This window comes from Giraffa tippelskirchi, chromosome 5, assembly GCF_054371585.1.
Source record: "Giraffa tippelskirchi isolate mGirTip1 chromosome 5, T2T-mGirTip1v1.2.pri, whole genome shotgun sequence".
Classification (NCBI taxonomy): domain Eukaryota; kingdom Metazoa; phylum Chordata; class Mammalia; order Artiodactyla; family Giraffidae; genus Giraffa; species Giraffa tippelskirchi.
The window spans coordinates 178,654,716-178,679,403 of record NC_137279.1 but is presented as its reverse complement, the minus strand read 5'-3'; the positions used below and the strand labels follow the sequence as shown (position 1 = coordinate 178,679,403).

Genomic DNA, 24,688 nt, shown 5'->3' with positions numbered 1-24,688 from the left:
CCACTCTTCTGTCCCGTGGCCGAGTAAAACCTCCGCCTGGAATGAACCTACTTGGCTGCCCTTTCCATGCCTTTGAGCACCACTGAACAAACCACACCATTTAGCAGGAGCAGTGCCACGCTGGTGATTCTCTTTCCCTGGCCAGCTTTCTCCTGCTCCCCTCTCAGGCCATTCACACTTTCTCAAGTCTCCAATATGCCCCTACCCCCATAGCTTCTTCCTCCCCTCTCAGAAATGTTCTCAGCTTCCTGTCACTGTTGTCACTTGCAACTCTTCCCTTGGGTCACACTGGGAGAAATTTCTGCATCTGGTACTTACATCTCCTCCTAATCAAGCAGGCTGGGGTCTTACCATCTCATTCCCATCTCCCTTCTTCCCTGGACCCCATGCCGCCCTCCAGCTGCTGCCCCAGCTCTCCCCTGCCCTCCCCTCAGGTCCCGGGGAGGATGTCTGGATCTGCTGTCCCCACTTCCCTCTTCTCCTTACTCCCCAACCACCACCCCCTGCCTCCACAATTCATTCAGCACTGGCAGTGTCTATGAAGGGCCTCCTGCAGGCCAGGCGCTGGACTAGTCAGCAATGATCCTCCTGCTGCTGGAACAAGCAGGCCCTCTTAGGTTCTTAGGGCTAAACTTGTGTCCAGCATTTTACCCCGAAGACCTCTCTTGATTGTCCATGTACTTCTTCTTCTGTCTGCTCCTATCATGGTTTCTCCTCCATCCCACCTCCACCTGCAGCCCTCCCCACAACCCACCCAGGCTCCAGAGCCCACAGGAGTTTTAGGACTTACTCTGTACGAGAGCTTTGTTCTCTCCTGTAGCAACAACTATGGCCACTGTGACTGAGGAATTAATGATGTCATTGTTCGCTTAAGGTTGGCCTCTCCCATTAGAATGAAAGTTCTTCGAGGGCAGGGCTGTCTGTTTTGTTCCCTGTTGTATCTGATGATTAGTCCCTCACTGGTGCAAAGCAAGTCATTGTTGCATACAAATGTGGGGACCTATACCTGCCTTTTTCATCCTTGTAACCACAGCACCCTGTGTGAGGCCTGCTCAGAGGATATTTGTTGAAACCTTACTGTGTTCAAGGTTCTGTTAACCATGTAGTATACACACTTCCCAGATGGTGCTAGTGGTAAAGAACCTGCCTCCCTATGTAGGAGACATAAGAGCTGCAGGTTTGATCCCGGGTCAGGAAGATCCCCTGGAGGAGGGCACAGCAACCCACTCCAGTATTCTTGCCTGGAGAATCCCCATGGACAGTGGAGCCTGGTGGGCTACAGTCCATAGGTTCGCAGAGTCAGAAATGACTGAAGCGACTTAGCACTTAGCACATACACTCTCTCATTTAATCCTCACAGGAAACCCTTCACTTTACAGAATAGGAAACAGAAGCCCAGAGAGGTTGTGTAACTTGCCCAATGTCACACAGGCAGTGAATAACTGTCACGATCAGATTCCAGGTCTTACCTTGTAGTGAGCTCAGTGGTGGCCCCACAAAGGTAAGTCCATGTCCTAACCTATGGAACATGTAAATGTGACCTCCTTTAGAAAAGGAGTGCTTGCAGATATATTTAAGTTGAAGATCTAGAGATGAGATCATACTGAATGAGGGTGTTCCCCAAGTCCAGTGACGAGGACCCTTAGATGGGACACACAGAGAAGGCTGCAAGAACGAAGGCAGAGGCAGAGATGAGAGTGATGCGATGACAAACCAAAGGCCAAGGATGGCCTGCAGCCATCAGAAGTGAGGCCAGAGGTCTGGGACAGATCCTCCCTCAGAGCCTCCCAAGGAACCTTGATTTCAGACTTCTGGCCTCCAGAAATGTGAGAGAACACATTTCTGCTGTTTTAAGCCATTTCGTTTGTTCATTTGTTCCTGTGGCCCTAGGAAATGAATATAGACCCCAAACCACATGGCCATGTACCCGTGCCTCCTGCCAAGCCTGGAAGGGAGGGGCCCTTGGAATCCCAGGCTGTGTGACTATGGCCTGGCCACTCGCCTTCCCTGGCCCTGATTTCTCTGTAGCAAAAGAAGCACTTGGGACTCCGAGTGTCCCTCCAGCTCTGACATTCTACAGCCCTAAGAAAAATCATGAGCCGGGCAAGCAGGCCTCTGTTGGGATTTTCAAATTTATTCCAACGTGCTGTTTTTTTTTTAAAAAATATCCTCAGGCTGAACACTCAGCCAGAGCTATAATAAAGGCAATTATTATACTTGTAAAAACTTCTCATTCACAGTACAGATGTAATTTACAACAAAGGTCACACATCAATACTGAGCAGTATTTTCTTTTTGTACATCAGACTCTGTGCTTTAGACCTGTGGGAGTTTTTGTTTTTTTTCCTTTTGCACTGATATATATACCATACCGACATTGCAAGATGCAAGTAGAGAAACTGGAGTTTAAATAAAATTACAGGCAAAACTACCTCATCCCAGTGTGGTTGCTGTACATATCTACAGTACGATTTTTGGAATGTATTGCCATTTAAGAACATAGAAATTCTCTACAGACAATTTCACATACGGAATACATACACCTTTTAGGGGAAAAAAAAGGCAAATTTGTATCTTACAGAGAGCGTGTTATCTTACATTTGCCTATGCATTTCTTTTCTCTTCCTTTTTTAACACTAGGCTTAGTAAAGTGATAGTGCTGAAGCGGTTTTCTGATGGAAAGCAGACAGGATTCGCGACTCAGGAGCAGAATTGGTGGAACAGGTCTTTGGGAACTTTGTCCCCTTGGTCAGTGCTGCATATCTGTCTCCAAGAATGGCTGCCCAGGCAGGACTTTTACTTTGAAGAGGTTTTGTCTGGAGAAAGGACTAGAAAGCTATTCAGCTCAGTTATCTTGCTTATTCTTATTCAAAAGGGTTGGATGAGGATGGAGAAGGGGCTACAGGGATCCAGAAATTAAATCTTTCAGACTTATTAACACAGAGAGAGGTGGAGGGACTGCTGGGTCTGGAAGTTGGAGATGATGGAGGCGGAGAGTGGGCAGTTCGCTGCTGTTAGCTTCCTGTAGGGTCTTAGTGGTTGGGGCCTTGGGGGATGGTGGGGCAGGGGGAGTAGGCTTGTAAAAGGTGCCTTGGAGAGGAACAGGTTAGTGCCCAGAATGACCCTGAGCTTGTCTTGAGGGTGAAAGGCATCCTGGAGGGTAGGCCTGGGGGCCAGCTGGCTTGGAACCCCCAAGACAAGGGCTGGCTCTGAAACCCCAGCAAGTTGGTCTTCAGCCCCCAAGCCTGCCGACATCTGAGGACCAGAGCCGGCTTGTACCCAGGAATGACTGTCCTGCATATTTCAGCAGAACAAGTGAAAAGTGTCTGTGCCAACACTTAGCACTGCTTTCTCCACTGTGTCCCTTAACAGGGACAAAACTGTCACAGGCAAGCTGGAGATGTGCAAGTGGTTGGGAGCAGGGCAGGAGGAGAGGAGGGTGTGACGGGAGAGTCTTTTCCTTATCATGCAGGTGTGTGTGCGGGCTGGGAGCTCTGTGTTTGGGGGAGCAGAAGTGGAGTGTGGCAGAGTGGGTGAGAGCCATGTCCAGTGACACATAGCCCAGGTGGGTGGCTTGAATTCCATTTCTCTGGGTGCCTGTGTAGGGCAACAACCTTTTGGCCAGATTGCTTGCACATTGTGCCTGTCATTGAGAAATGGGTCTCTGGTGACTCCTGGCCCCCATCCCCTCTGCCTGTGTCTGTGAGCCCGAGTAGCTGTGAGGACTCTCCCCTGCCAGCCACCACCGGCCATGACTACGCCTCCAGGAAGGAAACCTTAGTAGCTGGGCTGTCTGAATACTGGAGGAATGATGCCCCAGGGGAGAGCTGGGGTGCAGGGCTCGGAGGAGAGGCCTGGCTACCCCCAAGGCCAGGGGCTACTCTAGCAGGGCCCCCTGTCTGCTGCTCTGTAGGTCTGGAGCTGGAAGATCTTGCCCAGGAAGATTTCAAGCCTGGGCTGAAGCAATGCCCTTTATCTAGCTCCCAGGCCTTGGCCCTTGAAGTCTCCAGTCCTTAGGCAGCCACCTTCCCGTGCCCCTCACCTCCGCCCTGGGGTGAGGTTGGAAAGCAAGGGTGAGGAAAAACCCAGCCTCTGACCTAGGCTGTGACTGGGGCCTGGGGCTCCTTCCAGCTTTCTGCCAGGCCCCACCAGGGCCAGCATAGCCAAGGCTGGGCTTGTTAGCTTTCTTCTAGGGGGACCAAGAGCTTCAGACCCTGGGTCAGGCAGCCAGGAAGTGCTGGCTAACCCCAGCCCCAGCACCCTGGAGCCCAGCCGCCCCCTCCCAGGGAAGCCCTTCCCTATTGTTTCCTTTTTGTCTTAGCCAGAGGGAAATGAACCAGGTGATCTGGCTAGTTTGTCCTGGCAGCAGAGTCCAAGGAGGAAAAGGTCCTGAACTGGTGGAAGAGGGAATTATGCCCAAGGGTAGGAGCCCACAGAGGTGCCTCTGCATGGTGTAGCCCTCTGCACCTTATGGTGTCCTGTCTAAACAACTTCAACAGCCCAGGAGCCCCCTCTGGCCACAGGATTCATACAGCCTGGCTGAGGAATGGGGACCGGCCAAGGAGGTCCCTGCTCTGCGGCATTAGCACCTAGCCTGGCTGGGCTATGACCATGGTCCTTGTGCTTTCTCCCTCTGGTAGAAACAAAAGAAAATAATTTCTGGAGGTTGGGGAAACCCTGCCCATCCCAGGGCTGGGTAAACATGCTTGAGATTTTCATTTCTAGTCATGTTATTATTATTATTTTTTACAAAGCAGGCTTTTGCCCCAGAAAATACAGGGCAGCTTCTTAAAGGAGGAGATGGGGATGAGGAATGAGGCACTAGTTATTCTTGATTGCTTTGGAGAAGAATTGAAATGACCTCGGACAATAGGAGGCTAGGGGAAATATCAAACACCATTCTCTTTCTGTATATATATATGTATATATGTGTATATATATATGTATATATACATATATAATTTTATTTTTTAAAAGAGATTTAAGCCAACCAATAGGAGGCCTGGGCAGTTCCCACCAGTCATGGTTCCGGGTACTTCCTGGGGATAGTAGAGGCCTGACAGTGTGTGACAGAAACAGGAGGACTGGTCCTGCTGCAAAGAGGTCCAGAAATGAGTCCTTGGAAACTTCCAGTGCCAAGTACCGGAAAAGCCCAGTCATGGAGGAAATAGAGCCCTTTGTACCCCAGGGACCAAATGTGAAATGAAGCCCAAGCCTGGCCTTGGGAATGGCAAGGCAATGCACCTTGGATCTTGACCCCCAGGGGTTAGGCCTTGTCCCTTCAGCCTTGTGGGTAGTTTCTAGAACAAAGGCGCAGCAATGGCTGGGGCCCTGAGAGCAAGGCCGAGGTCAGGTGCTCAGGAACCGGGAGATGGGTGGTCAGGGCTCCTTCCCCAGTCCAAAGGTTGAGGGTGGGCTGCGGAGTAGAGGTACTGGGGTGGGGGGATTTGTCTACAGGTCAAATGCCAGAATGGGATCACAATTCAGACCACCAGGGTGTCTGGGAGCCCTGGGGAACCAACCAGCAACTACCTTCTAACTGCTCCAAATAGTTTGTGTTGAAATCCTAGGAAAATTTACCTTTTTCTTTGGAAAAAGAAAGTTGGAATTTTCCGGGCCTGCCCATGGAGTCTCCCAGCCTGTCCCTCTGCCTTGGGCCGCTGACCCTTCTGCTAGCAGCCAGGAGAGGCCACTAGCTGGGGTGGGATGAAGCAGCAATAAATAGGAACCATAAACATCTGTACATAGGAGTGCTTGCTTTTACATTTACTTATATATTTTTAAAAGTTTTTTTTTTTTCTTTCTCTGTCTCTCCCTCAGTGCATCCCCTTTCTTTCAGCAACTGACTGCCTCTTGCCAGCTTTGTGGGTGGCTGCTGATCGCAGTGGCCCAGGGTGAGGCCCCATCTAAAAATTCACAGCCTCAGTCTCCTCGTGGGGTTTTTTTTATGTTTGTGTGTGTGTTGTTTGTTTCTTTTCAAGCAACAAAAGATCATAGAAAAAGGCACAGGTAACTGCATACGAGGTGGGAAGATAAGACAGACGGGGGCTGAGCAGAAGCTGCTTGGAAAGATCAACAGATGGGACACGGAGCCCGTGACAGCAAGATGATTCGAGGAAGTCGGCTGGAAATGTCTGTTGCCAAACACCAGAAGCCAGACGCTGAAGCGGTCAGGGAGAGGCTAAGTGCTCCGGGGCTCCCGGTCCTCGGGCTTGTGTGGAGGTGCCCCGGGTCCCCCACTTCCCGAGGGCTGGGGGGGGCCCTGACTGGTCCTGGGTTCCCCGGAGAGGTTCCTCCTCCGGGCTGGGAAGCGAGCAGAGGTCTCGGCCAGGCAGCCCACGGAACTGCTGCGGTCCAGCGGTGGGGTGGCGGAGGCCGCAGGGTTGGCCGGCACCCGCGGTGACTCCAGGTGGGGGCTCCGGGACTCTGCCCGGCGGCTTGGGGGTGCCCGGGGTGAGGCCTCGGGCGGGGTGCGGGGGCTGTGCGTCAGCGCCGGCTCAGTGGGCACTTGGGCCGCACGGGGCTCCCAGTCGGGAGGTCTGCCCAGGCCCCCTCTCGTCCTCCCCCTCTCCTTGGGGTAGTCCCTGGCCTCCAGCTCCGAGGAGAGTGTGAATTTGGAGACCTTGGCCACGGGGGACACGGAGGCTGACGAGCTCTCAGTGGGGCTCCAGCGGCCTCGCTCCTGGGCCTCCCGGGACCCCGTCAGGTCGCTTCCACCCCCTGAGAAGCCACTGACCCAGGCTGCGCCGGGCCCGGGAAGCAGGATGGGGTGGGCCCCCGGCCGGGCCTGCACCATCTGGATCCCGCCGATGGGAATCAGGGGGCATGGGGCGCGGGTCAAGCGCTGGGAGTGCAGAGGCAGGTGGCTGAAGATGTTCTCCGTCCGGGCCGGGCCGTGGCCGTGGAAGTCATGGGGGGCCGAGAAGGGTCGGGAGAAGAGAGGATGAGCGGGGGCGGGTGAACAGGACGGACTTGGCGACTCGGCCTTCTGCTAGGGTCAGAAAAGAAGACAGAGGAAGGCGAGGGTTACCTGCCGGGCACATGGAGACCCTGAGGACTAGAGCGAGGAGGGGCCTCGGCGAGATCACAGAGCAGGTCCTGGCTGAACGAGGCCACCACCGAGTCCCAACCCTTGCCTATGGTGTCACCCTGGGTGGGTGCCCTCTCTGGAATGGGCCATCCCCAGCCCTACAGTGACCACAGGCACACTCAGGAACCAAGGTCCCCAGGCTTCTGGCCAGCGCGTTCGTCTTCAGAGAATGGGGCTGCCCTGTTGGCTCCCTTGGGTTGGCCCTCTGTCTTGGTTCTGCTGCCTCTCCTGCTCCTCAGACAATACTGACCCAACTGTACCCTTGCACATGAATTCCCACCCCAGGCACTTAACCTCCTCCCACCACCAGGAATCTGCCTGCAATGTGGGAGACCTGGGTTCGATTCCTGGGTCGGGAAGATCCCCTGGAGAAGGGAAAGGCTACCCACTCCAGTATTCTGACCTGGAGAATTCCACGGACCGTATAGTCCATGGGGTCACAAAGAGTCAGACACGACTGAGCGACTTTCAATTTTTCGTCACCAGGAATTTTAACTTGAGCCCCGCATTAAAAACCAAGTTAAGATTCCTGGATGGTGCTACTCCTGGAGCTCGAATCTCTGAGTGATGGTGCTGATGCTGCTGGCGGTGAGCAGAGATGTTTGATCATGACAATCCAGAGACAGAAACGGTGTTGGGAGGGGAAAAGTAAGCTGATGATCATAACAGTGTCAGTGCTGGGGATCGTGACCGTGGTGGTGACAGTGATGTTGTGTCAATGGTGATCAAGCTACGGGGTGGCTGGAGGGTACTGATGGCAGATGGCACTGGTGATGTGACAGTGATGGTGCTGATGGCAGGAGGGGATGGAGTTGGCTGAAGAGATCTGGAGGGTGCTGGTGGCAGTCATGTTGGAGATGTGGAGATTTTGGTTGGGCTCTGCCATCTGCTCAAAGAATACGTGGAAATGGGGTGGGAGGAGATGGCATGAGTATTTATACCCATATCTAAGGCCACACTGCTCGTAAGTGACAGAACCCAGATTTAATTCTGGGTAGTCCAGAATTAAAAATCCACTAGGTGGTCCCTGGTGGCTCAGATGGTAAAGAATCTGCCTGTGATGCTGAAGACCTGGGTTCAATCCCAGGGTTGGGAAGATCCTCTGGAGAAGGGCATTCCAGTATTTATGCCTGAAGAATTCCATGGACAGAGGAGGCTGGCAGGCTACAGTCCATAGAGTTGGACACAACTGAGCAACTAACACTAACACTAACACTGACACTGACACTGACACTGACACTGACACTGACACTAACACTAACACTAACACTTCCACTTTCTTTCAGTCCATGCTCCGCTGCTTCTGACACGACTAACTGGGTTCAGGCACCCAGCACAGTGCCTGGGGTAAGAGGTGCCCAATGCACGTCTTACTGGTAACTGCTGAACTGGCAGGGGTGCAGCTCTGGGTGTGACGCTCAGGGAGGTGTGAGCTCACGGCCCCCCACCCATCAGCCACTTGGGGGACAGGAACTCACCCACGTGGAGGTGCAGGTCTCCGCTGGGCTTCTGCCGAGAAGCTTGTGAGGTAGAGGCGCGGGCGGGTAGAGAGCCCGTGGGGCCAGCCCGGAGCCTGGGCCACGCTCGGCTGCCGAGGGGCTGCCCGGCCCCGCCAAGGCCCACTTTCCTGGCAGCGCTGACCGTGGTGGTGACTCGGCCTGGCCTGGAGACCATCTCCTGGTGGGCGAGTGTCTGGGGGGGCCTGGGTCTGCAGCGCCCTTGCGTTCGGGGGGCAGGCGCACTCGAGGAGGCAGTTCCCTTCCCAGGGGGTGGGGGGCAAGAGGAGACAGCTCGAGTCTCGGGGACCCGCAGGGGAGAGGGCCCGTCTGGGGGCCAGGCGGGCTCGGGGCTGAGACCAGTGACTCTCGGGCCGGTGAATGTCGCTGGGGAGATGAGTCGCTTTTGGTTAGTGAGTGTTTTGGGGTGAGCGGTAGGTGGCTGCCTGCTTCTTTGCTTGGGGACCACGGCCTCCTCGGGGACACGGCCTGGGAGCTCAGGGCCGAGCCTGTGTCCTTCTCCACGGGGCCCCGGGGGGACGGTGCCAGCCGGGGGAGGCACAGGATGCTTTGGCTGGATGTGGAGCAGCTGCCGGGTGCCGAGCGCTCGGCTTCTGAGACCGAGCCGCCCCGGGTGGCCTCTGTGGGCTGAGGGCCCTGGACAGGTGAGGAGTCTGCCGGCAGCATGGCTGGCGGGCCGGGCGGGGGCGCCTCCAAGGACAGGCCTGATGGCTCATCCTGGCTCTCCTCCTCGTCCTCATCCTCGTCTTCATCCAGGTCTGAGTCCGAGTCCGAGTCGTCCAGGTCTGAAAACTGGTGCTCTGCCACGGCCTCTGCGCCCTCTCGCCCTTCCGAGTCCTGGAATGGGTCATCACTGGTTCCTGAGGGACAGACACAGGAGACCCGAGGTCACAGCCGCTCCCCCTGCTGCTCTGTGCCACAAACCCCACCTGACAGCCAAGACTGCTGAGGGTACGGGAGCACTTTGTAAATACAGCACAAATGACCTTGTATCTACCATGTTCAGGTTCAGTTCTAGGGCCTGCGTGTGCGTTAATTCACCTAATCCGCAAATAATCCTTCCAGGTCGGCACCATGCCTATCTTCATGTTACAGACAGGGAACTAAGATGAGAGAGTTTACCTTACCTTGCCCAGGTAAAGTCAGTAGTAGGGCTAGTATTGAACCACAGCAAACAAGACAGGTCTTTTCTTTCTTTTTCTTTTTGGTTAGTATTCAGTGCTGGTTTCACCATGAGCAAGGTAAGTCACTCTGCTGGGCCTCTGTCTCCATCTTTGTCAAATGAATATGACAGTCTCATCTCATAGGGTTTGCTAGGAGGAGGAAACACATGCCTGGCACACAGCAAGGGCTCAAATATTAATAACTGTAGCCAATCTTAACGTATTCATGGAAACATCTATTATGCTGGGACACAGCAGCCATGCTGGCAGGTCCAGCAGCACTGGGCATGGTCGGTTTACATATACACCTGCCACTGTGGCCAGGCTGCTGATGCCTGATACAACAGCATCTGGCAGGTGGCAGGCCCTGTTCTCTGGGAAGGTTTGGCTAAGCTGACCTCAGCTGCAGAGAGAGCCTCTTCCCAGCCACTCATGGGGAGGAGAGTGGAGCTCTGAAATACCAGTCTCCTGGTCTGACTTCTGGTGGGACAGCCCCACCAGCGGGGTCAGCTCTAACAGGACACAGGCCTAGTTTGGGCATCTCTGAAACTGGCAGCAATCAGGACTCTGGGAAGAGCTCCACTAACATCTAGCCCACCTGGCAGTCTCCTGAGGGTTTGGGTCCTGCTGGCGCAACACCAAGCTCATGTCAGCACCCACTCGACTACTAAGAGAGCTAGACACACAATCTGACTCAGGTCACTGGTACAACCACGCTTCTGGACCCCACTATGCCAAGCTGGATCAGGACCAGAAACCCCAGCATTTGTGCTTTCAAACAGCGCACTCATCAGTAAGATGCACACAATGGATGATAGTTGGCATTCAAGAGGATGTAGATCAAAAACTATGGGGTGGAGCTGGAGCTGTCAGGTAAAGGGAGGCCAAGGGCATGACCTCCTGGCAGCTGGGAGCAGAATGACCAGAGAGGGGGAAGGGGCTGGGGACCGGAGAGCAGGGGTCATGAGTGGGGAGCAAAACATACCTTAAAGCTTTGCCCTAAGACTTTAGCCCCAGGAGTTCACCTAGCCTCACCTCTCGTCAACCTGTGGGGAAACCCACGCCCAGAGCAGGCAAATGCTTCCCCAAGGTCACCCAGAAAGTAATGACTGAGTCAGGACTAAGGTTTATAACCCCTGCATCATTACACTGCCAGTTTAAAAATGTTTTTATGCACCAAGAAGCAGGAAATGGTCTGGGTTTGAATCTCAGTCCCACCCCTTCCTTACTGTGTAATGTTGAATAATTTATTTTTTCTTCCTGGGTTCAGTTTCCTTGTCTGTAAAATGGGGGTGGCGGTGAAGGGTGAGAGTAATAAAAGCCACCTCATGAAGCTTCTGGGAGGATTGTGAGGGTCTGACACCTAGTAAGTACCCAATAAACCTCAGCTCTTCTCACCCCAAGCACCCCACAACCTCAACACACAGGCAGCACTGCCAGCATCTCATGCTGCAGTTGAAGGTCAGAGGGGTGGTGCTACTAGTCAGGGAGTCAGGATCAGCGGCTCCTGATATTCATCAGGAAGGATCCTAAAGACTCTTTGTAACAGATGAAGAAGCTTAGGGACAGAGAGGGCTGGTGCCCTGCCCTAGGCACCCAGCTCAGGAGTGATGGAAGCCAAGCGTCCCCCGCCCAGCACAAGGTTCGCTAGGCCCCCCACATCCGGGCTCTTGCAGGGCTCTACGGGAGGCCCCTGTGGATCGACCATTCCTACTGCCCCTCACTGTCAATCTCCACAAAGTCCCGCCTCTCTGGAGCCTGGGACGGGTGGAACGAAGCGCGTCGGGGCACCGAGGGGATCTGGCCACACGGTGGCGCTGGTGCTCAACCTCCTCACCCTCAGGGGCGGGGCTGCGGCGCCTGCCTGGCCACTTCCCAGCCTCTTCGCGTCTAACGGACAAGCTCCTCCCCGAATGTTGATCATCGCGGGAAATGGCAACTCCATCCTTCCAGTTTCCTAGGCCATAAACCTCGGAAATCAGCCTTGGCTCTTTTACTCTCATGCGTTCACCCTCCACGCCGCCCCCACCCCTGATGTGTCCGCAAAACCTAAGAGCACGTTTCTCCACCTCCCTCCGCCCACCCAGTCCAACACGTGCTCAGCCTGCATCACTGCCTCCAGCCGCGCCCCCTACCGGCCATCCTCTGCATACAGTCAGGGCAGTTGCTCCAGCAGGCAGTTAAGTCCATCCCCTGACCTTCACAGCCACAGCTCTCGCTGACTTCTCCCGACTCTCGCCCTCAGGGGCTCTGCACCTGCTGTTCCACCTGCAGAGAGAGCCCTTCCCCAGGCTCCACGTGGCTTCCTGACCCCTGCCTCAGGTTCGCGGCTCACATCACCTGAACAGAGAGGCCACTCCCCACACTTCCCTATCTGTCATGGATGCTTTGTTTCATACTCAAGGCCCTTGCCCTATTCCATATTTGTTCACTACCCGGCTCCCCTCTAGAATGCAGGCTTCCTGAGGACAGGAACTATATTTCATTCATTGAAGAATCTCTAGCACCTAGAGTAGGACTTAGAATAGGGCTGGTGCTGGCAGGAATTATTTCTAGAACGATTGCACTGATTTCATGCATTCTCAAATAAGGTCATCTTTTTCGGCCTCATTGGGAAAATGAAGCTGAATGAGGGTCAGAGACAGTTCAGGGTCCCCAGGTGGACCCCTGGTGCGGTGCTAGTGGACACACCCTGCCTCCCACCCAGGCAGGGCTCTGGGCTTGGGTGCATCTCCCCGTCCAGCCCACGAGGAACTGGAATGGCATGGAGCCAGGGTTTTTGTCTGACCTCAGGCAACTTCCATAACCTGTTTGAGCTTTTAAATGTCTTCAATTTAAAAAGGAGTGACACAAGTTTCTACCACAGTTATGAGGACTTAATGAGACATCTGTAAACGGCTTGATGTACTTTCTTGATAAACTCAGTAACCCCACATTCTCATTTTGGAGGCCACGGCTCCGAGTTCACTGTATTCTGTTCAATAAAGCTGATTCATTTCACCTAAAAGGAAATATGATCTAACTTGTTTTTAAGACTGTACACGCATTCCCAAATCAAATAAACAGAAAGAAATAAGACACAGGAACACACACCTCTTTTTTTCACACTCTCTTGACTCTGATTTTAGGGGATCTGGTCAAAGGTTTGCTCACTGCAGAAGGAGTATCTCTGGTTGCTTATCTACCCCCTAAAGCTGTTCTGGCCTCCTTCTTGGATGCTGAGGGCCGGCAGGGCCCAGACAGACATGCTGACCTGGACTCCGCCTTGTCTTCACAGAAACTGGCCCTAAGATGGCTCTAATCTTGCTACTGGGGGACTGAGGCTGGGGTGTGGTGCTGGGACGTGAGATGGGATTGAGAGGTGACAGGGGGCTGTCAGGTCTGCCTGGCTTCGAGTCTCTTGAAAGCCCCTAGCTCTAAAAGACCTGGGCATCAAGACCATGTCCAGAGTGTGGAGGTGTGAGTGTGGGTGCAGAGCATACAAGAGTGTGTACCTCACTGCGTCATTGTGAGGATTTGCCAAGATAACCACGGCACGTGTCTAGAGTATGCCTGACAGAGTGGGTGCTCAATCAATGTTGACTATAATTACTCATGTATTAATGTAACCACCATACATTCACTGAGCGCCCACTGGGTGCCGGGTGCTCCACCTGCATGACAGACAGCAATGCACAAGTGCTCTGGCTCCAGGAGCGTGCTGTAAGGAGGAGGGGCGTGGGTGCCATCGTTCTGTGAACTTAACCTTTGTCTCTTCGTATTTGGGAAAACTGGAGAAGAGGGTGAGGAAGGAGAGGAGGAAGGGGAGTAGAGGCAAGGAGGACAGAAAGGAGGAGGAGGACAAGAGGGCCAGGAGAGGGAGGGGAAGAAAGGGGGAGGGGGAGGAGGGAGTTGGCAATTCATTACCTTCTTCGGCTTCCAGCTCCTCCAGCACCCCCGTCTCTTGGCACTTTTTGCTGTGGGCCTTCGACTTCATATGCTTAGTCAGATTCCCTGGAAAGGAATGAGAACAGACTCAGGCATGGCTGGAGGGCAGGGGGCCAGGGTGGCTCCTGGCGGGGCAGGCACCCGGACATCCCTCTGCCCGGGTGCTCAGGTGGGGGGGTGCAGCCACGGCCGCTGTGCATGATGGTACAGAGGAGCTGGGTAGGGTGGGTGAGGGGCTGTGAGCGGACAGAGGGTATAATGAGGAAGTGAGATGCTGGTTAAAAAAATAAAAGGAGATTAAAAGACAGGTCATGTACGAACGTTTTTTTCCTGCCTTTGATTTAACCCTGGGCCCGGGAGCTGGTGACAGGATTACTGACCATCTCAAATGCTGGGATGAGAGCAGGGAGCCAGCCCATGAACTAGCATGGGAGTGGGTGCTGAGGATGTCCTTCTGGCTGAGGACACTGCTAGGCCAACCCACAGGGAGGGATCTTAGGGTTTGGGAGGAGGAACCAGGACAAAGTTACTGCTATTAATAGACATGGAGAAAGGGCAGAAGGCATAGTGAAGTCTGCTAGACAGGGACCTGGGGGCCACAAGGCTGGGGTCTAAGTCTTGACTTCCTTAGAGAGTCATGTCCCCTTCCTGGGCTTCCAAGGTCACTGCCATGCAGACATGGCCAAGGGTGGTGGACACAGGGAAGGCTGAGCAAAGGTTCCGTCTACCCCATGACTACAAAGCCCTCAGGGGGTGGCTGACTCTGTCTGCAGTGGGCTGAAGAGCAGAGACAGCACCTCTGTGGAATCAGGGGAAACACTGCGACACTGATTCTCCCGATGTGTGCACAGCACTTCACAGGTCACAAAGCCCTATGGGCAGGAGCGCTCTACGAAGGACCAACAGGGGAGCCCCAGCTTGCCTCAGGATGCAGGCCAGATGCCTCAGGATGTTCCTCTGGGCTCAGCAATCGCCTCCAACTGTGATGTGCTCACTGTTGCTCTAGAGATTACTATATTTGCAAGTGGTCCTTCATATAATAAATCACAAGGCCCTTGAGTCAGGTACTCTGTCTGACTCATCTTATTAGCAGGTTTGAAGAGATGGATGGAAGAGAGAAAAATGGACTCCAGGAACAGATGCATAGAAAGATTGGTGGACAGATATATGGATGGATGGAGAAGTGGGTAAGAGGAAATATGGAGGGACAAACAGGATGAAGAGGAAGGATCCAGACAGATGGGTGGGATACTCGATGAGCAGATAAGCAGATGTATAGACAGATGGAGGATAAAAATAAATAGAAGGATAGATGGAAAATAGATCACTAAACATACGAGAAGATGGAGAATGGGAGAGAAGGAGACCTGGGAAAGTGGGAGAAGGGCTGGTCGGATGGATGGATGGATGCAGCACACATAAACGGGAAGGCAGACAGACAGGAGGATGAAAGAATGGGCAGGTGGATGGAAGGATGGCTTGGTGGGAGGACAAATGGGAGAGGTGGAGAAGCAGATGAGAGGGGAAGATGGGAAAACAAATGGATATGAAGACAAACTCTTAGGATGAGAGGGTGGGAGAAATGGATAAATGGGAGGATGAATGGGTGACTAGGGGGAGAGCACCCATGCATGAACAAAAGGTTTTTTCTTAATTATTCTGAGAATTTTAAGGAACCTTAGGGTTTTGCTCAGAGGTAACAGGAGCCTTAAGCTGAGATTGCCTGAGGTGTGCAGGTCAAGGGCAGCAGAGATGGAGAGAAGCTGTTTCTTTCCCCTTCCCTCCTGCTAGTCCTAGTCTATGACTCCATCCTTCCCACAGATTTTCTTCCTTTAACTGGACAGAAACCTGGATCTTCTACTCCTGGCCAAATGGAGAGCAGAGCCATAACTTCCAGAGTCATCCCAGGGCCAGAGGATCCCCAGCGTCCCTGTCTAGCGTCTGGGGCCTCTGCCCGCACTGCTGTGAGTAGGCAAAGCCTGAGCAGGCTGTCAAAGGGCCGTCAAGGCAGCTGGGGTGTCCATAGGCCAGAGAGACCAAATGTCCGCTGAGGTCCTGAGACCAGCCTGCCATCCCCTGAATAACCCAGGCCCCAGGGGACTATCCACACTGTTCATCTTGGCTATGACATTATTGCTGGACCTGTTCTGTCTGGAAGGGTTGGGTCTCGTACTCAACCAAGTTAGGTGCTGAGCACACTATGGGTGCGTAATAACAGTGAGTGGGAAATGTTCTTCTCATCACAGAAGTAAAGTCTTGGGAGGAACCTTATAGACCATGTAACCCACCCCCACCAGGCCCAGGGTCTTCCTGCTTCTGTTCTGACTCCTGGCCGTGGTGCTGATGATGCCACTGGACGAGATAATCAGCTGCCTCAGGTGACGGGATGCTCTGGCACAGCTCCTGTTCACAATCACAGAGAACCAAACAGCCAAAGCCACGCTTCCAGTTAGCGCAGAGCCCTGTCTGGAGCCAGGTCTCAGGACTGCAGATGCCTTGTGCTCTCCATACTGGTGGGACAGACCAAGACATGTAGGAGCTTCGTGACCTTGGGCCTGATTCTGGGCTCTGTCGCTTACTAGCTGTGTGCTCTTGGGCAAGTGTCTTAACCTTTTGAGCCCCAGCTTCTGCAACTGTAAAGTTGTACCTACCTCGTGGAGATGCTGGGAGAAGCTGATGAACAAACACATGTAGACTGGCAGCAGAGTGTGCCTGGCAGAGAACAAATGCCACTGCGTGGAACCTCCTTCCTTCCCATACTGTGTGTTCCCCACCGCCCCCTGCCCCCAACAATCAGTGTTTATTGAGCACTTTGGAGACTCTGCCACAGCCACGCGCTGGTTGTGGAGGAGAGAGAGATGCTGAGATGATGGCTATGATGTAAATGCCTTCACCAGTCTGTCTGGGCTCAGCAACCCCAGGAGAGGGGGCCAGGCAGCCCCTGGATGCCAGCTTCTCCTCTGCCCCTGCCCTGGAGGCTGCAGGGAGGAGCGGGGAATCTGAGTGGCTGCCGGGATAGGCCCTGGGGACATAGGGGTGGATGTGCAGCCCTGAGTGTTACCCAGCACCCTCCCTGAGTATCCCCTCTGTAGGCTTGCCTGCTCCTCTGTGAATTGAGGGAGGCAAGCCAAATGGCCGCAGGTGTGTCTTTTTTGGCCTGGACACCATTTCCTTGTCAAGGGTCAGAGCCCCAGCTTTCCAAGCAGAGTTCACAGCTTTTTGCCATTGTTCCAGCTCCCCCACCCCAAACCTGACAGTCCTGGAATGAAGGAGGAAAGGCAAGTGGATGGAAATGATGGGCATCTGGAACACAGGTGAATCCTCCACCAAGAGCATCAGCTGAAGACCATGTCTACCCCATTCGGCTTCTGGCTTTGACCAACCACCCTCCCTCAGCCCCTCAGGGCTGCTCCAAACCGCCAGCTGTGTCCGCAGGTGATCGGCGCAAGGGCCTGTACCCAGCACAGCCCTTCTGCTGGCCTTGAGGAACCTTCTCAGAAGAGGACACAGGACCCCAGACCTCCACAGGGACATCCCAGTGGGCCTTCCCCGGCCTCACTCACAGAGACAAGCCGGTGCTCGCACCCAGGGGCCGGAGCTGCTGTCACAACGTCTGACACAGAGACGGAGACACGGACAGGCAGACAGAGACGGACAGGAAGGCTCCCCAGCTGGTGCAGCCAGGCAGGGGTGACGGAGGGCCCTGAGAGCCACCAGGCCCAGCTTCATCTCTCATGCAGCCTGGTGAGTCTAAGCCCAGGGATGAGGGGAGGGAGGAGCCCTGAAAGGAGGATATCTCCTTTGGTATCTGGGCTGATGGCTGAAGGGTCCGGGGAGTACGGGGAGCTTCAGTATCTTGTGGCTTCCCTCACTCTCCTGCCTGGTGCAGAGAGAGCCAAGAGTGAGCTGGCTCTGCTTCCATCTGTCACCGCTCATACTAGCCCCTCTCTACCTCCCAGAGTTTGAGATTCTACTATCTCAGTTGCACTCACTGCTCTGGCTCGAAGGTTCTAGGAGCCTTGGCAGAGAGCTCAGCACATGCCCCATCACAGGGTGAGAGGAAATCCTCCTGGGCAGGGCCTTCAGGGCTCCACCCCCTGGGCACTCAGAGGGCCCACTGATACTCCATGCAGGTTATGTGCTGAACCCTCCAGGGCTCTGTGCTGGCTCAGGGGGACCCAGGAAGGGACTGCAGATAGCTCAGCTGTGTGGCTTGCAATGCAGGACTCTCCTGGAAAAGGTGGTTCCTGCCAGGGACCCAGACCTCTCTCAGACTTGGCAGAAAAAGACTAGGACCTTGCTCTCAAAAAAAAAGGCCAGAGAGAATTGAATAGAGATTGCTCTGGGAGACTGCTCTGGCTGGGGACCTGGCTCAGTGGATCTTTCCAGTCTCACATAGAGGATGATGGCTCCCCGAGGTGGTGGGCAGCTCTGCGTGGCCCTGGGCTGGGGTTGGGGGAGGGGGTGCTCTCAGGACTTGGCTCCTCACACTAAGGATAGGATGGTGTGATCCCCTGGACAGCCTGGGAGTTGGGCCAGCAGCGATCTGCTCTGGAGGCCACCTGGTTGGCCACCTGATTTTGCCAGTCCTTCCAGACAAGGGGAAGAGAGGAAGGTGGTGGGCGTCATGACCCAGAGGAAGGGGTCCTAGCTGATAGTTACAGCTCCAGCTTTAATAGTCATTTCTGGCTTGGGCAGGGGGCTGGAGAGAGACTCATTTTCTTTACCTTCATGGGGAGGGGAGTGCTTGGACAAAAGGTTTTTGGCATTCAGAGTCAAAGACCATTATCCGAATTGGTGGTGAATGGCTATCCAATTGTTGAATTTCCATTTCTCTTCTCCAGAAAGTCCCAACTGGCCCCCTAAGGCCAGAGGAAGTGGGGCTCATGAAGGGGGCGTGTGGGGCACGGAGCCCATAACTAGGGCCGAGGCCTGCCAGGTGAGCTGTCCTGTACATGGCAGGGCTGCAGGCCTATCGGTCCTCTCTAGGTGCCCTCTGGACTGTTGTTGAGACACCAAGAAAGAAGAGAGTCAGGGCAAGGAAGGAGGATGGCCGCCTGTATTCAAACCAAAATCTTGGCGGAAAAGTTCGAGCTCCACTTGAGAATGATGGCGCTGAGGACAGAGGACGACAGGCTAACGGGGCCAGGAGACCAGAGATGAGCACCCAGTCAGAGAGGGGGCTGTAAGCGAGGGGGTGAGATAAACTGCCCCCCCAACCTAGCACTGAGAGAATGGAAGGGATCAGGAGGAGGAAGAAGGAAGACTCAAAGTCCAGAGGGGCCTCCTCAAAGCCACCCAGCCTCTCTCTCTGGGAGGGAGCAGCTATACCCACAAAAGGAAGGCTAATGGGCACCAAAGCCGAACCTGTTCTTAAGTTCCATCCACTGAAAAACCACGTGGCCCTGGAGGGGGCTGTCGTGGAGGCCCCCATCTTGCCCAAAAGAGAAGGCAGGACCCTCGTGCCCAAACCCTGAGCCAGGAATCTGCAAAGCACAAGAGGTTGAAGCCACCAGGGTTGCTGAGAGCCCAGGCCTCCCTCTGAGGCACCTTGGTCTACTCAGCTACCAGGAAAGAAGTGGGTCACGATGACTTTCCTGCCCTGTGGGAGCAGCCAGTGGAAGGAGCAGAGAATAGTTCGGTCCAAGTCTCGCGGACTCAGCCTCACTGGTTCACGCCTGGGTCCTGGGTGGCTGCAGCGGCCATGGCTGCCCGCATCATCCAACACAGCCCTCTGGATTCATACCCTCACTGGCCAGTCCGCCTTCCTCTCACAGGTGACTGCTAGAGCCTGAGCTGACCCTGAGGTGCTGCGTGGCCAGGGCAGGAATGACAGGGCTGCCAGTCAGGGTGAGGGGAGAGCCCGGCCCAACGCTGAGGGCTGCGGAGAAGCTGGGCGGAGCGGGAACACGGTCTGAGTGGTGAGGCGAGGTGGAGGCAAAGTCTGGCATGAGAAGTGACCATGCGAGTGTGTTAAGTGGCTCGGGGTGGAATGGATTTCCAAACTCAAGAGTGGCAGTGACCAGTGTGGATGCTGGAACTCATCAGGTCGGTGGATAAAGGGCTAAGGAAGCATGCAAAAGGAAGCGGGGTGATGAGATCAAATACAAAACCAGGAGCTGTGCGCTAGAGTGCCACCGCCTGGCCGTGGTGGGAATCGCATGGGTGGAGGGTGCATGGGGCCAGTGTGGGATCTAAGAAGACAGGCTGGGCAGCCGACGGTGACACTGCCCCGTCTGCAGCGGGCTGCTCTGTAACTGGGGAGCCCGGAAATCAGGGCTGCTCAGGCCCCAGGCAGAGAGGTCCAGGCCTCGGGCTCTGTGCTGGAGCTCCCAGAGGGGAGCTCCCTGCAGCGGGCAGGGCCAGTGCTCCGCTGACCGTCTCTTACCTTTGGTTTTAAAAGCAAAGTGACAGTGCTTGCACACATAGGGCCGGACGTCAGTGTGGGTGCGGATGTGTTTCTTCAGCATGCTGGGCTTCTTGCAGCGAATTCCACACTCCTCACAAACATATTTCCCTCTGCCGCGGCCTCGCACATATACATACTCTTCGTTTGATTTGTACCTATGAGCAACAGGCGTCATGGTAAAGGAACAAAAAAGGAGGAGAGGAGGCAGGTTCCCACCTCAGAAGATGCACGTGCTTCCTGGCAGCTCTTAGGGGCGGGGGGAGAGGGGGACGCGGAGCAGAGAAAACCAGGGGTGGGGGATCCGCCATGGAACCCTACACCTGCCCTGTCCTCAGACGGGGGTTGGGGGGTGGGGGGCGCACCCCCTCCTCTCTCTCAGAGGCAGCAGGCCCTGGTGTTCCAGGCCGGGAGGGAAGCCACAAGGGCACAGAGGGTCTCTGGCCCAGATCTGGCCTCAGCACCAGCTTCTGCTTCCAAAGAGCAGCCGCTCTGGGCCACCGTGTAACAGAGAGACTAAAACAGATGACAACCACAGCTCCGGCAGCCACCACCGAGCCAGTGCTCACCCTGTGCCGGACACCGGCCCACGTTCAGTCACAACCTCCACGGAAAGCCTGAGGCCCTCACAGCTAGAAAGGGACAGAACTTCTGAATCTGCCTGCCCCAGAGCCTGTCCATCCCCCCCACAAGGGGTGACAAGCACCGAAACAGTCTGCTAGGAGGCCCGCCAGACGCGCACGTGAGAGGAGAGCAGAGGGCGCTTTATTTCCCGGGCCTCGGAGTCAAGACACCAGGGGCCCTAAGTTCTCTCCCCAGTCTTTTCCGTCTTGAGGTGAGCGGGAAGCTCTCAGGACCCAGATTCCAGCCACCTGGCCTCTCTCTGGGGATCACCTGGGGTCCTAGCAGGAAGTACCGACAGCCTGCAGGAGCCTCCTGGGGCGGCCGGCCCGCCTGCTGGGCCTCAGGGCCACTGCGCTCTTGGCCGTGAATCAGAATGCTCTTATTTCCACTTAGAAGGAACCCATGAGTCCCACGAGCTCACTCGATACCGTCCTCATCCAACGCCGCGTTGACCTAACGCTGTGGATGTGTGAGCGTCTTGACAGGGATGGGAAGGCTGCAGCAGGGCCCATGGAGGGAATCCTGGCATAATTCCAGGAAAAGAGCTTTCTGACTGTGAGGCCCAGGGTCCGAGGGCATAGGCGCCTTAGGAGAGGTGCGGCTTTCTCAGCCTACAGAGTCTGCTGCCAATGCCCAGCAGGAGGCCTGCCTGTGCCCACACTCACCTGTACATCTCCCTCCCACCCAGGAGGTTTGGCATCCAGATTCTGGGTAGGGGTTCAGAGAGGCAGGGAGGGGACTTGGGGTAGGGGAAGGTGAGGAAGTGACAGCGGCTGGGACTCAGTCCTGCTCCACTGGGACCATCAGCTCATAGCTGAGAGGATGTCACCAGGATGGGCCCGCGGAAGGGGACTCTGAGGCAGGGAGCCGGCGGGCAGAGGCACAGTGATCACCAACACTCACGCTCAGACACACGCACACACCACATCATTTCCACTCTGCCCTGCTTGGAGGTTTCATGACAGCCTCTCCCCTCTCACTTCCAACCACGATGGAGCCTTTGGGTCCCTGTCTTTCACCCCCTCCCACCCAGGCCTACAGCTGCCCCAATTTCTACCATATGTACACGTCCCTCTGTACATAAGACAACTCAGAAGCAGGCAGACAGTCCATCGACCTTGGCTACTCTCAGCCCCTTCATTCTCCCTCAATAGCGAGTTTAAACCACAGGTGGGTGCCCAAATGGAGACCCACATGTACACAGAGAACGGACTCTGCTCGAGCCTCCAAGGGTGGTGCCTTGATTTGGGGGGTGGGGAGAAAAGGCAGGTACACAACCCCGGACACCACTTTGTCACACTCCATGGAAGGTGCACAACCTGCTGGGCAGCCTTGGGTTGGGAGGGGCTAGAGAGGATGCTGAGAGATGGAGGCAAGAAGGGAGGACCCCAGGCAGGGACCCCAGCAGCAAAGGCACGAGTGTTAAGATGCCTGGAGAGTTTGGTGGGCAGGGCAGACTGGATCACCATCAGCCTTGAATGCCATGCCAAAAAGCTGAGACTTGGTTAAAGTTGTCTTAAAGATAAACATAAAGTCTCAACAGAAGATACTTCCTTGGTGCCATGGGGAATGGTCTGCAAGGGGAGAAACAGAGTTTGGGTACAAGACACACGTGTTGTACGACAGGGGTTTGAAGCCTTCTGGATATAGAATCTATAGATCCTGGTGGCTGTCTGGATGATACAGGGAGTACCATGCAGGAGTAACAAAGATTTCAACTTAGCTAACTCAAGCGGTACCAGCCACGGGCTTAGAGAGAAATGGTACAGGATTCTAGTCCTTAACTATTGAATGTGAGATGCTCATGAGAGAATTGAAGAAATGTCCACACACAACCAGAATTCCATGGGACTCAGGATGGGGCGTGTAGCTTTGTGAGGAGGCAGGTGACTACTCAAGAGAGTATGAAAACCGAAAAAGGATAGTGAGAGGGCCCAGGAAGCACCCAAAGGTAAGGGTGAGCAGAAAGACGGTGCAAAAAGCCACCCCCAAGCAGAGAGATCCTGATAAGGAACCAGGAGAGAATGTGATTTGGGGGCCAGAGAAAGAGGTGAGAGGAGGAGGAAATCAGCAGAGTCCAGGTGATGGAGATCAGGGGAAGGGTGGCCCCTGGGGTCCCAGGACTTGGAGAGGGCAGTTCTGGTTGACCAGCCTGGAGCCTCTGACTTCTCTGCTCCTCAAAGGGCAGTACTGGGGTTGTGCAGCTTGGTGGTTCCCAAAGGACCAAGTCCAGGGACAGGTGTGGGGCAGCTGTCCGGTGTCAGCTGGGCCCTCCTCCCCTTCCCAAGGCTCAGTCCCTCCAGTCTGTGCGAGGTTGGATGGTCCCTTATAGGGATCTCCATATAAGAGCCCACCCCTTCCCCCAGCAGCTTCAGGCCTCCACCTTTGGACATATCCCACCACTGTGCACGCGAGCTCAATTCTCTTGGTACCAAGCAAGCCCCCGCCCCCTAGACCTTAGCTGGCTCCAGCAACTGCTCCATCTGCTTTCCTTCTCAGCCCAAGTCTGGAAAGGGCCGTCCTGCTGGCAGTCACGCCTCCTCACCACCCCAGCCCAGCTCCCCTGCTGACTGTTCCTGTCAGTGTCACGGGCTGCTAATCTGAGTGACAGTGGCTTTATCCTGTCAGCCCTGTTGCCTACCATCTGGAGATACCTGCTGGCTTGGTGACTGGGTCTCCTCGGCAAGTTCCTTCTCTGCACCCCCACCCTCCCCGCCGGTACCAACCTGCACACTTCTCCCCTCACACCTGCCTCCAGGCGAGCTCCTCCACACATACCTGGCTTTCCCCCTGGATGCTGATGGCTCCTCTGTCTCCCCAGCTCTGACCGCTCTGCTGTACATCCAACCGCCCTCTCGGCATCTCCCCGGTGGTCTTCAGGCACCTCGCAGCCCACGTTCCCAGTATCCTGTTTCCACGACCCCCACCTGTACCACTGCCTCCTGGGTCCCCGCGTCAGTAAATGGCATGCACACCCGGTGTGGGCCAGGCCAGCATCCCTGGTGCCTCCACATCCTACAGTCTTCTCGGTCAGTCCAACACCACGGCCTGTCAACGCCACATGCGACTTGTGTTCCAGGGAGGCCCACCTCCCAGCAGCCACAATCCTCTCTCCTACCCCGCTGCATCCTTTCTTCACAACACAGCCAGAGGGGACTCTCTCCAAATACCGCCCATCCTGCCGCTCCTCCCGGCCCAAGGGCCCCACTCAAATGCTCCTCCCACTGCGCCCTGGATAAAGCCCCGCCCCTCGCTCAGTGGGTGCTGAAGGCCCTGGGGCACCTCCTGGTCCAGCTACCCCTCCAGCTCTTCCCTTCATGGCACTTCTCCGCCAACCACACCAAATGTCATCCCGCGCCTCTGAGTCCCTTTCCTCTGGCCTTCCACCTCCCCCTCGACCCCCTCCCCCGACCCCCGCCACCACCTGCTACTGTCTGTCTGTCTCCTTCAGGGCTCTGCCGGTAGGCCCCCTCCTTCAGAGCCCTCTCTCACACACCCATGGGCCTGGGGGTTCCACCCACTCCTCCTTCACGGCACCTGTCAAGCTGTGTGTACTGTCGTGGCCTCTCATAGAGTGGTCCCTGTTAGCCCCATGGAGGGGGACATGACTGCCTCAACCACTGGTGCATCCCCCAGGCCTAGCACAGTGCCTGATGCCCCGTGAGTGCTTGGTAAGCATCGCTGGACAGACGGGAGCCAAGCCAGGGCCTTCTTTCCTCGTTCTGCTAGAGACCTTCAGCCAAGATGCTCTCACGACACGAGTCGTGAGCACAAGTTCGGCCTGACACTGTGGGCTCCCCACGGACACGGCACACAGCCAGTCCCTCCCAACCATGGTGGACTGGCTGGCAGAACACTCCCCACTTTCTGGTAGGAACCGCTCTGCTTGGAGAGAGGTCAGCATGAGAGCCGGGTCTGAGTCCTGGCTCCCGCGTGAACGTGCTGGGCAACCTTGGAGAAA

The 24,688-nt window shown here is 55.3% G+C and overlaps 1 protein-coding gene across 1 annotated transcript in view; it reads right to left on the bottom strand.

Moving 5' to 3' along the window:
* Nucleotides 1-5,745: 5,745 nt before the first annotated feature.
* HIVEP3 (HIVEP zinc finger 3) overlaps nucleotides 5,746-24,688 on the bottom strand; it is a 410,518-nt gene continuing 391,575 nt past the window's right edge. Inside the window, exons 6-9 of the mRNA XM_081492346.1 lie at nucleotides 20,086-20,261; nucleotides 13,677-13,763; nucleotides 8,569-9,467; nucleotides 5,746-6,991 (exon numbers count right to left, since the gene is read on the bottom strand). Of these exons, the coding sequence (XP_081348472.1) occupies nucleotides 6,182-6,991; nucleotides 8,569-9,467; nucleotides 13,677-13,763; nucleotides 20,086-20,261 (1,972 nt within the window). The 3' untranslated portion in view covers nucleotides 5,746-6,181. The remainder of the gene's footprint in view (nucleotides 6,992-8,568; nucleotides 9,468-13,676; nucleotides 13,764-20,085; nucleotides 20,262-24,688) is intronic.